This window comes from Mobula hypostoma, chromosome 8 (assembly GCF_963921235.1).
Source record: "Mobula hypostoma chromosome 8, sMobHyp1.1, whole genome shotgun sequence".
NCBI lineage: Eukaryota > Metazoa > Chordata > Chondrichthyes > Myliobatiformes > Myliobatidae > Mobula > Mobula hypostoma.
The window spans coordinates 71,511,507-71,528,354 of record NC_086104.1 but is presented as its reverse complement, the minus strand read 5'-3'; the positions used below and the strand labels follow the sequence as shown (position 1 = coordinate 71,528,354).

General features: G+C 39.6%; 1 protein-coding gene and 1 long non-coding RNA gene across 6 annotated transcripts in view; one reads left to right on the top strand and one right to left on the bottom strand.

The window, feature by feature from the left end:
* The window catches only part of meis1b (Meis homeobox 1 b), a 211,046-nt gene extending 203,372 nt beyond the window's left edge, over positions 1-7,674 (bottom strand). For both annotated transcript variants that reach the window (XM_063056111.1, XM_063056112.1), the window contains exons 1-6: positions 7,534-7,674; positions 7,052-7,278; positions 6,321-6,462; positions 5,695-5,745; positions 4,654-4,704; positions 3,587-3,739 (exon numbers count right to left, since the gene is read on the bottom strand). In XM_063056111.1, the coding sequence (XP_062912181.1) occupies positions 3,587-3,739; positions 4,654-4,704; positions 5,695-5,745; positions 6,321-6,462; positions 7,052-7,278; positions 7,534-7,545 (636 nt within the window). In that variant the 5' untranslated portion in view covers positions 7,546-7,674. The remainder of the gene's footprint in view (positions 1-3,586; positions 3,740-4,653; positions 4,705-5,694; positions 5,746-6,320; positions 6,463-7,051; positions 7,279-7,533) is intronic.
* A 360-nt stretch (positions 7,675-8,034) lies between these two features.
* Positions 8,035-14,164, top strand: LOC134350632 (uncharacterized). 4 transcript variants are annotated; one of them, XR_010018947.1, is made up of 5 exons: positions 8,035-8,172; positions 8,524-8,578; positions 9,047-10,426; positions 11,016-11,143; positions 12,434-14,164. It is a non-coding gene; the product is annotated as an uncharacterized LOC134350632 (long non-coding RNA). The 4 variants fall into 4 exon arrangements; XR_010018946.1 differs by lacking the exon at positions 8,035-8,172 and adding an exon at positions 8,191-8,316; XR_010018949.1 differs by lacking the exon at positions 8,035-8,172 and adding an exon at positions 8,191-8,316 and having other exon boundaries at positions 12,548-14,163.
* The last annotated feature ends 2,684 nt before the right edge of the window (positions 14,165-16,848 follow it).

Below are 16,848 nucleotides of genomic sequence, written 5' to 3'. Positions count from 1 at the left end.
CTATTGGGTATTCAAATGTTACATAATATAGACACATTAGAAAATTTGGAACTTCACTTCAAGCTACCTACAATATGGATGTACTCTGTCACATGAATCAAGAGATTTTACATACGTTCAATTCCATGTTCGGTAGATCTTAACTCTCTCTAATACATTGCACTATGCTACAAAACACAGAAAGTTGCTACATTGGAAAATATGGGGAAAAAAAGTCAAGAAAATTTAAATTACCATAAGTATATTATCGGCACAAATTCTGGCTCAAGCCCCCGCTAACCTTCTTAAGCAACATGAGTTCTATTTTTGTGATTTATGTCATCATTAGAACTGCTAGATTGAATTATTCAATATCTAAAACATATTATGTAAATTCAATTCATGCTAAATGTTAAAAGTTTATTAACTGACATTACAGAATGAGGCCTACTGAATTATATTTTGCTCTGTAGATTTGTGTTTCTCTTCTCTATATAACCCAAAGAAAAGTTTTTGCAGGTACATGCCACGCAATGCAATAATGAACATTATCAAAATACATATAATCACTGAAAACCATTATTTTTATTTTTGAGGAAGTACAGCATGCCATGCCAAGACAGTAACTTCAAAAAAGATTGGAGCAAGTTGATGAAGGCCAAGTGTGAAAGCACATAGGGAGAATGGAAAACTTCAAAACTCCAGGGATAGGTGTGAGAACAAATCTGGAGACAGAGTCGGATCTAGGCAGTGGACACTGTGACCACAGTCAACTAACTGACCTTTGTCCTAAAAGCACGAAATGGGCATTGGATAGTGTGATGTCTCCTGACAATTCAGACAATGCAACAACTGGACAAATGGAGGTCATCAGGTATCGTCAATAATTGCAATAATGTGCAAGGTAGGTCAAATTATGGTGCCAATCGTGTACCAATGGGCAAGGTGTGTCACGTGGCAGTACCAGTCGCTGCATCAACAGGTAGGATGGGACTCCCATGCCTGACTGGCCGTGACTGGTGCAGGAACCTGAAAGCAAGGAGTAAAAAATGCAATGGGAAATGCCCAGAAAGAAGGATCTAAAACTGAAGCAGAACTAATTGAATCAAGTAAAATTTCTGAAGATTTGAGGGTTTTTTTTTGTTTTATCCGTGACTTTTTGTGCAAAGGTGGAAAGAAAATACTGAAACAGAATCTGAGTATCCAGTTCCAATGTAGAGGCGACCCAGTTTTCCTTTTTATACCATCCTTTCCAAACACGCGCAGAAGCTATATTGGGCAGTAATGGCCACCCAATCGTACGCGAAATGCAACAAAGCTCAAATCTGGGTGAGGATGTGTGTGTGCGGAGACGGGGTGGGCGGGGGGGGGATGGAATCTCACTTAAGTACATCTATCTGGAGCATTTTTGCTGTTTTCCTCCAGGTAGGCAAGCGACCTCAGCTCACGTGATCCTTGACTGAGCAAATGTTTTGTTGGAGGTTTACATCGAAGCCGAGGTCAGAAACCGGATCAGCCACATTCAGGAGTAGTGTGGCGTTTCTCACTTCGTCGCTTCCTACCCCAACCCAACGATAGTTCAAACCAACGTGGAAAGGTCCTCGGGGGCGCACATGCCAAGCCCTCCACTCCAGTCAGGAATGCAAACGAAACGTGCGTGTTTACCAAATACCTTCCCGTCTCTTGGCGTTGTTGGGAACAACACAACTGATTATATCCCCCCCCCCCCCAGTAACAGCCAGAGGTCAGATAATAAAAAATACATATGGGGCGGTGACACATCAATAAAGTCACGAATCACTACTGAAGTCACAAAGACAAGAGTCTTTCACGAAAAACACGCAGGAAAGTAAGCAGCGAGGGATGGAGGTGCCACAACCATCGCCTTTAAACTTTTCTCATGACCTGCTCTTATTTTTACATAGTACATAAAAACTTTCCTTAAGAAACGCGCCCTCGTGAAATCGAAACCGCAGCTACAAATAAGCCTGATTTCTGCTGTGTGCAGAGTCGGGGCAGAACATTAATAATTATTTGCTGTAGAAAACGAGTATAAATCTTAATTTTCGAGGCAATTAACGTGTTGATTTCACTCATGGCCTCCGGCAATCCGTGTATTTTTTTCCGTAGGTAGCTCTCATGCTTAGCAAGGTCTCGACCCTTAACCAGCAATTTTTTAACAGAATGTATATGGCGATTTAAACAGAACGTAGTATACAACGTATTTTTAAAATTTCTTTCTAAAGCAACCTAGCAATAACAAGCGGGTCCCAGATAACTCGTTTGTGAATAATGTTTTTTCTCATCATTTAGAAAGCTGCAGAATAGTATATTTCATTTCAAAGCAACGCATTATTTTTAGAAAGCTTCCAATTACCTTCCCTTCTCGGAAGACGGACTATAAGAAATGATTAGGCGTCCTAACACATTCTAATTATATGGTTAGTCTGACTTGACCATTCATTTCCCAAGATTTTGTCTATTAAGCGTCAGTGCTAAGCCAGTTCCTAATTGTTTTAATAATATTGCAAAGCGATATCAGCCCAGCTTTTCAAGCTGCTTTGTGAAATTTACTGTCTCACTTAAGGACATACTCCTTGGAAAAGTAGGGTGTTCGATTTAAACACATACGGTAGCACATTCAAGCACATTCGCAAACAGTGCAGCACAGAGGGGAGAAGGGGTGGCGTGGATGCGATCAAAATCAAAATAAAATAAATCTGATCTAGGTGAGGGCAGCGAGCAGTTGGCTGCGTCGCAAGCGGGAGCTTTTTTTTATTTTCCCCTGCATCAGACCACTGGGCAGCATCGAATTTGATGCATTCTCTGTGGTCGCTGCTGCCCCATCAAAGGCTTCCATTTGTAGAGCCATGGGCCGGGCGGCGGTGAACGTTACAAATAGCCGCGTTCCCATGGCACCGGCCCTTCGCTCACACTCTCGCCGGTTCCGCTGCGCCCCGGCGTTGCAACAGACACCCGGCCCCCTACCCTTCATTTCAGAGAAGCCTCCAGGGAGGGTGCGAAAATTAAAAACGAATCAGATCGGCTGCGGCGGGTCTTTCAGACCGTGGGCTTCTATCTACTTATTTTGGCCAGCGTCTCGTCGGGCGTCTAGCTTATAACAAAGTGCGACGGTTCTCTCTCGCTCTCTTGTGCACTGGGGCAGCGTCCCGTACGCCGCCTGCAAAACGTGGCTCTGCACGGCGAGTGCAAACCGGCAACCCGCAAGGCAAAGAGGCAGAGGAGAAACTTCCCAACTCGCTCTCTCCATTCAGCTAGCTAGCTTCAATACAGCATTAAAAAAAAACCGCGTCTCCTTCCCCCTGCAGTCTCGGCCGCAACAATTGCTTCCCTTTTATTTTAGTTTGCAAAGAAAGGAACAAAAATTAAAAGCGACGAGGAGAGGTTCAACTTTCCAGCTTTCTCTCTTGAAGACACTGTCGCATTCCCGACTGAAAGCCATGCTTAAGGAACACATAGTAGTACGGGGGGTGGGGGGATATTCATTTCCATGGGAATTCATATAACAGGGCTTGATAATATGCGAATAATACAGAGACATATCACTATAGTAGGCATTCCAAATGCAAATGCAATGGTTCCATACCTGGTCTGTAATGTTAACTGAGGACGATCGAGTGATTTCCTCGCTGTCTGATTTCGAGCCGCCTTCTCTTTCATCAATAACCAAATCGATGGGCATTTTCCCTTTCAAACAGCTTATATACCGATGGCAAAAATTGTCACATAATTCGTGTACCTACAATTGGAGGGAGCGAAAAATAATAAGGCGAAAACAGAAAGATCCAAATGGAAGTGACAAGTGCACGTTCGGCCTATGACATGAGCTTCAAAATAGTTGCAAACACTCGGGAACGTTACAATTATCCTCCGGAGACATACGCATCAAGAATTTGGAATAACTTCTGCAAAATAGAGATATCGCTGAAAATTGACAGTGACAAGATGATTCACAGCTACAACATATTCAACACCCGTGTTAAATTCATCTGCTCCCGGGCTGTGGCCATTAGAGGATTGACCTGCATGAGTGACATTTAAGGTAAACAGTTTAATTTCATCTAGTTATTTCATTATAACCTTTGAGGAACTCTGAACGCACAAAGATGAGCAGAATTTGAATATGGCCCAGATGTCTCTCACTGGTGAGTTCTCATATACACTGCCAGAGTCTTCAAAGAATTATATTTATTGTGGCGAGGCAGATCAGATTTTAAGCATAGTAAAATAAACACGGTGCTCGCAGTTTCCGTCACACGTGTATGATATCTCCTTTTATATTTCATTAAAATATTCCCCGTGGACTAATGGGACAAAATATTATGATTTGCCATCTAATTAGTCATAATCGGCAGATTGTTTTCGCCTTTAGACTGTTCAAAATGTTTAAGCTCAACAAGAAAAAAGAGGATTTATGCTAAAAGATGATCAAAATTAAATCCCACCGTGAGATTAGAAATGAACAAAACGCCGGGGCGTTTGTGGTCAGGGTTTTAGTGGCATAAATTGTAATTAAACAGCAAGAGAAATGTGCACTAGCATTGACTTTGACACTAATTACAATGGGGCAGAAACCAAGACACTTATGCAAATCTACTCGCACTAAGAACTACTTGGAACACATTCTTAAAAAAAAGGAACATGAAAAAGTACCTTCTCTAATTCCAAAAGGTGAAACCTTAATACTTGTATGGCTTGAATCATCTGAAAGCAAAGATGTATACATCCATTAGCGCCCACGGCACAAAAAATGTTGACATTGTTTGCTAGTTCTACTAGTTGAACTTAATATTTCAAAATGCATGTGTGTGTGTGTGTGTGTGTGTGTGTGTGTGTGTGTCTGTGTCTGTGGGTGTCTGTGTGCGTGTGTCTGTGGGTCTTTAGGGAAAGAGAGAGCACGGTAGTCAGATATGCCGCAAAAGCAGTAAAAGATTATTATTGCCTGCTCAACTTTTTTCATCCTTCCTAGGTACTGATTTTAATGTCAAAAGTTTACACGGAACGCACACACAGCTGTCAGAAAATACCACCAGGTACAAGTGCCAGACATTCGACAAGCGTACTTTTATTCCCTTTATCTGCAACCTTCCAAAAATTATATAAACTTTATTTTCTAGGGCACTGGAAATCAGCAAGGGCTTGGGAAGTACCTACATTTAAAAAAAATTACTCGAAATTCTTTGGTACATTGAGTCAATCGCGATTTATGTTGGTAGACTTCGAGTTTTAAGGGAGTGGTAATAAACCGGGAGCTTCTTACTATTTCCCGTGACTTTAGACAGAAACAGTCACAACTCACACAGACACTGACACACACTTACATACACACAAATGTATGTACACGCGCGCCTTAGCGCGCGCGCACGAACACAAAATAAATAAAAATCGCGCATCATCTTAAATGGGGTGACAGCCGTACAATAACTAAACGCGATGGTTATCGGCTGTGACAGTCAAAGCTATCATAAAACCAAAAGCACAGATTCGCAATGGATTGTAACGATCATTGTCCTTGTTTACTGACTCCCCAAAACATTGGACTGTGTTAAACTGAACGTATCACGGTGCATGTCGCAATTATTTCCAAAGGGGCACATGTAGTTTGTTGATTTTTTTTTTGGTTTGGTTTAATGGAACACGCTTACAAATACGTCTGCATCTCTTTCCCCTTTAGAAAAAAATAACCAGCCTTACCAAATTATCCAGCTCAGGATTGGAAGAGAAAAGAGGTTTCTCTGCTCGGATCTAAAGTGAGAAGATAATAACAATGATCCCCCTACTCAATGTAGCATTTGTCACCATCAATGTGTTCAAACAGATTTCTAAACTTTTCTTTGCACTTAATCCACTTTACCATTACATATTCACAGTAGGCTACATAAAAGATGTATTTTGTTTATCCAGTATTAGGAATAAATTATTTTGTTTGGATAGTGATTAAGTTACTGTTATTTTTAAAAGAAACACTTTAAGACATGAATCGTTTTTAATATCAAACATTTTTTAAAATAAAGCTAAATTGGCCATGTTTCCACTGGCATTTGCAGACTTGGTCTCAACACGCTCCGCTTGTAACTACTTTGGAGAATTGTTTATTTCACTGTTTTATCCTGATCAAACGTTCTGAGGTAGTTAAATTTTATATGACTGCAATTTCTTTAATTATTTTGCTCATCATGTAACAATTTTTTGTGTGTGTTTGGCTGTAAGTTTCATAAGACATGCTGCCGTCCAGGGGAAACATTAGTTTAGCCATTTAAATTACTGGTAGTTGTTTTTAAACGGTCTTAAGATTGAAGTTGACATGCGTGCTGGCTGACCTGCTTAGCGAACACTGCTATATCTTCATTGAAAGACTCGGAGGAGCAGACATCACCGCCTGCTACCCCCGGTTCTCGTGGAGTACAAGTTGCTAATTCACATTTCTCAAAAATCAGAGCTAAAAGAGGAAACAGCGGATGTCTGCAAGAGAGGATTGAACGTCAAAACAGTATAAAAAGTAGAGGGAGAGTTTCTCTTTTTTATCTCTTGTAAGCGAGCGAAAAACTTCAGCGAGAAATACTTGTTGATTTCTGGCTTTACATAAATTACAATCGTAAATGGTGGCAAAAATAGTTACTGGAGATTCACCGCAACCCTTTCTCACTACTGAAATTTTCAACAGTACTGTACTAAACGTATCGATCAACGCAAACAAAAACCACTGAAAATTTGGTAGTTAAATGCCCCAGAAGTAAACTTTAAGCAGCCATTTTGGACGCCAATTTTCAGGATGCTTTCAGTGGGGGAAAACACTTGCAAAGATATTTATCAACATCATCAGCAATGAGCCATTTTGTTATTAACAATTTCAAATTAAATTAAACCGGCTCATTATTCGAAAACATCGGCTCTAAATATCTTCCATAAAAATAAATTAAATCTCAAAGACCCTTTAGGTCCACAAGTTAAATAAAGTTTCTTCTAAAATAAAAAAAAATCGTTTCACACATCCTCTGCCGCAGATTAGAAATAATTTTAATAATAATGATAAAATTTGCTAGCAACCCACCCGTAAATGGAATCTTTATCTCTCTTTAACGCATCGTTTACTGAGGATCCCATGCTTGGCGGCATTGTATTCGCATGGTTTGTGTGCGGGTATTGGTGACTGTGTAACGGCGGCCCGTGATTGAGGTGGTGGACGGGCTGCATAGACCTGGGGGCGTGAGGATCACCATACATAGTTGTCGGTATCCCTACTCCATCCATACCACCGTAATGTGAGATTTCATCGTACTGCACGGCAACAGAGAGAGAGGGGGAGAGAGAGAAAGAAAACGTAAGGGGAGGGAAATCAGCATTTCGACAAACTTAAAACTACGAATCGCACCGTACAACTTTATTCTCGAAGTTCTTGACAGAACAGGGCATACAATATTACTTGAACGGTTTGAAGAGCCAGTAAGTACCGCGCCGTGTTGTCGAAGCAACCCGCAATTCAGTTTCATCGCGTTTGGCAATTGTTTTACAAACTGCATCATAAATACTTACCCTCTGCGCCATCGGCCTGCCTCGAAGCCTCTCTCTGTGGCACTTTCAGCTCTACTCTACAGGACCAATATTAAAAAGAAATAAACACGCCACTCCAAAGCCAGATCAAGATCCCAGTAGTCCTTGTGGATGAGCAGCTCCAGAGTCTTCGGCTTAACTTGGATGCACTCAGAGAAAATATTTCTGATCAGCGAAAAATATATATATATATCGATATGTAAGATATTGTTTTCACCACAGCAACTCGGCGGATAGAGAATCTCGTCCCCCAAAAGCGAGCAAAAGCGCCCCTCAAACAAAACTGCCGAGTCTCATGGCTTTTTGCCACTCTAGCTGTCAATCAAGGCAAGGTTGTCAAGGTAGTGAATGAATGATGATCCGCCGTGCACTTCCACTGGTCGGGGGACACCTCAGTGATGGCAGCGGGATCTGCCCGTGGGAGTCCAGCTCCGGATCGCCTTTATGTGTGCGCTAAAGCTGCGAGCGCTCTGTGCTTCGAAGAGATGCTGCACCGTGAATCTCACTCTCCCCGGAGTTTGGAGCTCTTTAAAGGGCTCGGTGCCGCTGCCCCAGTGTTGCAAAGCCAGAGGTGGATTTGGAGAGAATGCTGGAACCCGGAAGCAGTGGTGGCCATAACAGGTCGCGTCTTACACAATGCGCACCGGACTACCTCATCTCTCATACACAGGAGGGGTGGGGGGGTGGGGGGAGAAAGAGCGAGCTATCCATGTACACTCATATAGACATCCGAGAAAAGGCAATGCAAACCACGCCATCCGGCAGGTATACATTCTGCACTCTCGCTAGTAGGCTGCGCAGTTTATATTTTCCTTCCTTTGTTTGAAAACTGAATAGCTGAAAGCTGATTGTCCACAGCGAACTCTTGACTTCTCACACTGTCTTCAAAACATCGTGGGGCTATGTTTTATCTTCTTTCACTCCATGGCAAACTTTAAAATACTCATCCTGTTATTTATTTATTTATTGCAGCTCCGTAGAAGTGGAGAAAACATTTGGAATTGATGGCAATAAAATAGGGAAAAAGGTAATTTATTCAGCATAGACTTACTTTTTGGTTTTTGCTAAATAAACTAGGGCAACCCGCGGTGCTTTAAATTTCCTCTACTTTTGTCTTGTGCTTTATTTAGAGCTTAAATATTTCGAGTAAGATAATATTATTGTATGTCATATTTTGGTGCAAAGGTTGTTGCAGAATTTTCCGCGGTGTGGTTTACGACAAGCGTAGAAGTGAGCCACCAGTTTCCCAGAATGGGATGTTCATTTTGCTCAAATTTTAGTTTAATACGTTTTACTATTCCTTGTTGTCACTTTCAATTGTCATTGTTATGCCTAATTATAGATCAAGTCAATAATTACGCGCACATCCTGTGGCTTGAATTGGCTCGTATTACTTTACAAAGGGGATCGCAAATGTATGCCTGATGCAAAAAGTTGTGGTCACTCACGCTCTGCATTTCTCTCTCTCTGTCTCCCCCCACCCCTTGTCTAACAGGGAAATGAGCTAGCCCGGAGCTCTGTGGGCGCTGGAGCTGGAACCAACGTCCAATCAAAGAGTGGCGTGGAAGCGCTGTAACTCTATTGGATTTAAGGGTGATCAATCATCACTGCACGCAGAAGTCGCCTGGTTGATTGGGTTAAATTGATGAAAGGGGCGGATCCATATTTCAGTATTAACTGAATCCCACCAGCTTCACTTCGGTCCAAAAAAAAACCCTCTTCGGTTCTTTAGAGCAACCCCTCTTCAGCATATCTATTAGAATAACTTTCTTCTGCAAAGGATAGTTTTCTTTGTCCTTTGTTGTGCTACACCTGATTGTTTAAACTGGTTAAATCCTCACTTTAAGTTGCTTTTAAAACGTGTTTGTAGGGAAAAAAAGACATGTCCAAGAAAGACCCCAGTCAAATAGCAGGGGGAGGGGGACACATGAAATAAAACAATATTGACTCATAAGCTCGAAGGTCCATTTTTAAAACTGGCGGAGATATTGCTAATGTCAAAAATTGCAACAAGTTGTGAACAATAACTGCATGAGACAATGAACTAGATATGCGATGGCCCTTCCACTTCCAAACAATAAACCAGAAACACGTATTTGTTTAAAAACAATCAAAAACATTCCAGCGATAACATGCAATCTACATAATTCTGACGGACTCCTGCATACGACCGGAAAATGATTACAGATCCCAATCCGACTCTCGCAAGTATTAAAAGAAATCGAGTGTCTCAGGTAGGAAGTTATTTTTTCTTATAGTTCTTAAAAAGAATAAAACCATTTATTCGAAATCAAAAGACCCGTGCATCATAGAAGAAACACGCGTCTTTAAAAATCTAATTCAAATATTCACCAGAACCTATCCCTTAAATGCACCCCCTTTACCCGAGATAGGAAGCGACTTGCTTTTAGAGTGAAATGTTAGGTAATATGAAATTGTTTACTTGAATTTTATTTGCAGATCATTTTAAAAGTTAGTATGCAGTATTTTACGGAGAGAAGACGAGGCGACGGGTAAGGGCAGGGGCTGGGGAACATAGCGTGCCTGGGCTCTCCGACAGTCGCAGTACATTGACCATAAAACCACTGCTCGCTGTAACAATCAACCTTCATTAAAAAGGATGAAGCAATAAAGTCTTACAACTAGCAACACGTTGACCAAGTTCCACTAAATCCTACACAAGCAAATAGCAGTCCGCAAAACTTTGGGGCAGTTCAATCGTAACGCCACTGCTTATTGCATGAAATCACAGTGTAAAATGGGAGAGGGAGCGACAATTAAACCAGAATGAAAATGTTGGATATCACTTCTTTGTGTACGCAACAATATCGCACCCCGATAACGCAGCTGGCCACTTGAACGTGTGCCGAATACGGTGAGCAATATTCGACGTGGTTCATTCATATATACTAAGGTATATGAAGAAGACGTTTTAGTTAAGTTCTATAATGTCTGATTTGTAAAGTATACCCTTTAAATTTATCTTTTGGAAATCATAGCAACCATTTCAATATTTGGCAGGTAATGGTGACTTTTATAACAGGTTACTGATCTATTTACGCAGGTCGTATTAAAGTCACCGCGCGTGTACATGCAATTCAGAGACTGATAACCTTCATAAAATTATATTCTTAGCAGTAATTTTCATATGATATAGACATAACCCTTTTCAAAATATTATGTCCCTTCATCTGTTTATCCAATCGGTGATAAACCTGATTTAAAAATCCATGAATGGCTAATTTCTCAATCTTATTTCTTAATAATCGTTGCCATTTGATAAACCTGTAGCCATTGAAAGCGACAAGCTCGATGGATAAGTATTAGTTTTCCTATCTTCGGCACATTGGCATTTTGATTATGTGATGTGATGTACTGAAAACTCTCTCTCTCTCTCTTACCCCCCCCCCCCCCCTCTCTCTCTCTCTCTCTCTCTGGTAATTATGCGATGGGTTGGGAAAAAGATGGGGTTGCTTTTTCCGCGCCGAGCAGTACAGCGCGTACCCGCCGAGGGGGCAGAAGCTCACTGGCGTTATCCCGCTCACATACCCCCAACCTGCCAATGTGATAATATTTGTTGGCAATCGAAAAGGTAAAGTAGAAAGCCGGGAGGCGAAGCGTACAGACGAGGAGAAGGGAGGAGAGAGAGGGAGGGGGTGGGGATACTAGAAAGAGAAAATCAAGTGAAGTTAATCAAGGTCATTAGTTCAGGGGATAATGTGGCCAGGGCTTCGAGCAGGTCTAGAGAATTCACACTGTGAAACATTGTTAAAGGTTTCCTCTCCCTTGGTCGTGTTTCAATTGTGCCCGAGGTTTGCTTTCCAGCAAGCAACCTTGACAAACGGGTATATATAAAGCCTCCGCACGTCAGCGTAAAGTTTGATCCCGTTTAGATCTCCAGTGATATCGGGCACGGTTCGTGTCTGTCCCTTTTATTGATAATCTTCTTTTCCGTTTAACGTGGAAGCGAGATTTAAACAAACTTTTGGCCGGCTAGGTTAACGCGACACACTTTTTTATTTGGTAGATTTTGAAAGGCTGAGTTGCGCTTTGTATTTGTTTGACGGAGACTCTCTAGATGGGTTGGGGGTGGAGGTTGAAACAGAGGACTCCCTTGTCCACTCCCTGTGTCATCTGGAGGTCAGCCTGGGTTACAAGACAGCTAAGATTCTGCAGCTCCAGTCCGAAATGGTTTCAGGAACCGGGGGCGACTTTTTCCAAAAAAAATCCATGTCTCGGCTGTATCCCCAAGGATGGCGGTAACTCAACATTTAGCGCCGCCGCCTTTCGCTTAACGTCCCATCACTATTTGAAAAATAAAAAAAAGAGGACATCGTAATCCAGGAATAATAACAATTTGAAACAAAAATATATCTTTGAGACAAAGTTAACAATTGGCGAATAATCCGTGTCTCCAAGTTGTGAGTCGCTTGAGGGTCAAGATGTCGATTAATTTATTAATCTAAAATCGTACTGCGATTGTAATAAATGCAACTTTTACGGGGTAATGTTGATTGTGTGTTCATAACATCGTAACATTATTGAATTCTGACCTTTACCTTAAAAGGTTAACAAAAGTCAAAATAGTTCGTGGAAGGTTGGCAGCATGGATGTCTTTTGCTATAATATTTTGATAACTACAATTTACTGCACAGTTATATACTGTACAACAAAAATGACAATATCCATTAAAAGTGCAGATTATCATTAACTACACATAAGAATATTTTAACCTGCAATATGTTAAAATATGTTACAAGCGCCCCAGTGAGGGTTGCGTTTTACTCTGTGAGGAACATTCCTTTAGGCAACACAATATTAATGATTCTTGACTGTTTTCAGTAAGATAACAAATAAATGGTTTTCTCTTTTTTTTCTGAAGACGTTTTATTTTACGCCTCGCGTTAACTGGGATAAGTTTGTCGGCTCGATCGCATTCCTGATGATGGAGTGAAGTGTACACAACGTAATACTTTGTACTTTTATTTCGCTTAAGCTTAAGTATTTAAGAACAGCCAAGACAGAAGTCAGTTCTATGGAAGGGCATGTAAACAAAATTGGTTAAAATTGCCATCAACAAAATTGACGGGCTGCCATATAAAGTGTCCGATCTCGGGTCTAGCAACAGTGGAGATGGATCCTTATCGTTTCCCTCATCCTCTCTGAAGCTGAATCTCTTGCGCCGTCTGCAGGGCATCGGCACACCACCACCAACCCCGAACAGTTTCAACCCCGTCGGCAGGTTCCAAAAAAAAAGTGAGAGCCGGCCGTGAGATTCAACATCACGCCCGTTCTATGTACTTGTAAATTTAATACCGCTGACTGCGTTTACACCCCACATGCTTTTACTTACAGAATCTCTTCTGAGTAAGGAACTTTACAATGATATTTTTAAACTGTACGACCTGTTCCTATTTCTGACCGATTTCGATAATGAAAGCATTAAAAAAAACGTTAACGAGGGCGGCCTGGCGGAGTTGCAGATTTGTAACTTGTCACGTTTTAAACTTTTAGCACCGTCTCGCGATTACTCTTCACTACCCTGTCGCTGCACTGAGCTCTTCGCCGTGAAATGACTGAAGGTGCGATATACGTTTAAAAACAAATATCACGAAATCACCAAACTATTGAAACAAAGACACGGGGAGATCTTTAGCAACAGTTCGAATCCCCACTGTAGTTATCAAGAATTCAAAGCGACAGTATCCATCGAATCACTAGCTGTTTAGTTTACATTTAATTTCATTGGCGCTTATTATTTTTGTTAAAACAAACTCTTTTCATCAATCGATATTAATGCGATTTGGCATTGAATTTACAATATAAGTTCAGTTCTTGCATTTGTAATTTTTATGTATCAATTCGTTTAATCCATATCTATACAAAACATTGATTATCGATTAATTGTGGTCACTTGTTTTAGTTCCGGCGCTGTAAGTATTGGTGCAAACATAACCAACAATGATCTGCAGAACTTTCTTTGCCTTCCTGTCTTGTACAGGTGCTGGAAATTCATTGTAAATGGCGCATTAATTGAATATCTTTCACATTAATTAATTGACGAGTTTCTGAAGTATTATAGACCAAAGGATAATTACGGGCAGCAATTTTCATGATTTATATCACTTTCCAACTATCAGTTTGCATTGCTCAAATGAGTTCGTAAGCTCAAATTTGCAAAATGCGTCAATATACATTTTTAATGTCTGTACCTGAATGGTTTAAAATAATAATCACTAATAAAGTTTTAAATGTACAGATATTGCCTCCCTGGTTCTTGTCCTGTTCCCGCACGTATATATATACAAAACATAATTAATTTTAAAACATGTGTAACACATAATATTTTAGATATTCAAATGAATCAGATTTCTGTTCTTAAAGGACTTTTACATGGGGTCAATACATTCATTTAAAAATTAATCTTTACTATATAGTGTTGGGAGACCATCTGCAGACTTCCTGCCATCCCGCAGTTGCTTCTAAACAGAACAGTGCAGGCCCAGACAACCCCCTGACTGCATTTAGTCATGGATTTTTGACGTTCCGTCGAGATATTGCAGTCGAATGCTGGTTAAGTATTCAAAAGCTGTTCGGGTTGTACAGTCCGGCAACAGTAACAATCTCCCCAACAGGGAAAGTAAAAGAAGACGCTACAATACCTGACTTTTCGGAATGCTTGACGCACTGCAAAATGTTTTCTACCGGAGATTAAAAATCTTTTCCAACATTAGTAAACTTTTATAGGCACGGCAATACGCTTCTAAAATAATTATTTTTGCATGTGAATGAACTACAGGCAGGATCTATTTCAGTAACATAATCTAATCACCCCATCTCTTCGCATTTGTACAAGCTTCTAGCGAGAGTTTTTCCAGATGAGTTTATTACTGTGAAATGTAATCGAGAACAATACTCAAAGGGGGTTTATTCTGAAGACAATACCAACCGCAGAAATATTTTACATGAATCTAAACACTACCTTGTTTTGTTCTGAAACGTGTCTTTTATTTGGAAGAATGTCGATATTCAGAAAAGGTTTTAATAACAAAATTCATGTAATTGATCAAAATATAAGATAGATTTGTTTAATTCTTTGAATTGCTGGCTGAAAAGAAAATCAGTGTCCACAACATCAAAGATAATTAAATGTTCTAATAATATCTTCATTGTATATAACGTGATATTGATCTTCGGGGTATGTTTAACTCTTTCAGTGCTAGCACTGTCTCATGTATGTCAAACTGTGAAATTTACAGAATAAAACATGACTGGCTAAGATATACCGAACACAATAACAAACACCTTATTGTAAGTGTGTTGACATATCTCTTGATATTTTGTTAAAATTGTTGATTTTAACATGTACAAATTTATTATATTTTGCAAATGAACAATTGCATTAATCTATTTACATATCTAATTGCACAGATTTTACAGATTCAACACGTCCTTTTGAATTTACTTCCTCAAATAGATTAAATAATCCTTCTTACATTACCAAAACCATTAAAACAATTACCATTTAATTTAAATGGGTTGCTGATGTAGTGTGGTAAAATATCCGGGTTAGAGACATCAAACTCATTTGTAAACTATTATATATATTTGACACATATTTATGTTCAAATAACATCCTTATGTCCACACAGCAATGTATCGGAATAGACTTAAGCCTAAAAATCTGCAGTTCAATTTTGCACTATGGATTGTGCTGCCAGTCAACAAAGATATTAAATAGACCGCATTCATGGTTTTTAAGAATTAAATGTCATATCCATTTCACTTTCAAAATTCATTCTTTTTATTGTGATAGAAAATTTAATTAGAGTTTTCATATACAGTTTAAATATTTTTACTTCGAACAAAAGTGCTCAATAGATTACTTGGTATCATTAGTAGTATTGAACACATTCCTTGCAAGTGGCCACCGTTAAAATAATACAAACTTCTTACAAATAAAATGCAGCTACCACTGTCCCCAGCTAGTGTTGCACTGTACTGAACTAAAACTTGCTTCAGAAGCAACCCATGGATTATTTTGCTTCTCTGATTCTTTTTTTCGATGGTTAAGTTGTGATCCTAAAATTACCAATGACATAATATTTATCCATCATACTTTAGTTACTTTATTTCATCCTAGTGAGGTGAATGCCACTGATAAGGCCAGCATTTATCACCCATCCTTAATTGCCCCTTCGGAAGGTGGCAGTGAGCTGCTTTATAAATCAGTGTCGTGCCTATGGATAAGCTACTCCGGCAATTTGTAGCAATTCTGAGGCAGCTGAGTGGCCATTTCATGAGCAGTTAAACATCGGCTACATTTCCATGAGTCTGTAGCCCCATTCAGGCCAGGTCGGGTAAGAACATCATGATTGAACCACTAAGGGATTTGCAACAATTCTGCAGTTTAAGGCTCAGAATTATTAATCCCAGTTTTTTATTTCAGTTTTATTAAATTATTTAATTAAAGTTAGATTTTTCGTCTGTTGTGGTGGGATTTGAACTCAAGTTCCCAGATCATTAATCTAGTCTGCTACCATATACCAGAATATAAGAATAATTGTTTAGAAATAGATTTTTAGGTCATGAAAATATTGGTTAGATTTTGTCCATGTATGTATAAAAATATAATCCTTTAATTTACACCTGTTAGCCTATTGGATACTTGCAGAGAACAGTTCAAAACATTCAGTTTCAATGTCTATCACGTAAAATATTAGTCCTTCATTATGCTTCAATATATATGATGAGATAGAAATGAAAGTGCTCTTTGTGTCAAATTTTCCTGCAACATACCTTTCTGAGGTGATAATACAGATTAAATACATATGATCAACAGTTCTTGCATAAGCATTCAGACTGAAAATTACATTTAAAGGAAATTTAAAACAGTTAAACTGACAATCACAGATAGAAATAAAAGTTAGCATGGTACACAGTGAGCTCATTTATTATGATCAAAATGGTGGTAATTCAGCCTGTCAGCACCATGTCGGTTCTTGGCAGTGCAAACCTATCTGTTCCATTTTTGTTATTTTCCCTCTAATGCTGAAACTTGTTCTCCCTCACACGCCCATCACCCCCCTTGTATTCTACTTAATTTTAGAATAATAAATAGCAAAATATCGTATCAATGGTCCAAAGGAGGCTGATGTGATATGACGATATGCCCATTGTTCATCATTTATGAAAACCAGATAACTCAAGACTGAGTCTTAGCTTCCATCAATTTCACAACTTATTACTCAGGGTGGACATTTGAGTAATAGCACTAATTGTACGGATATTGCTAAT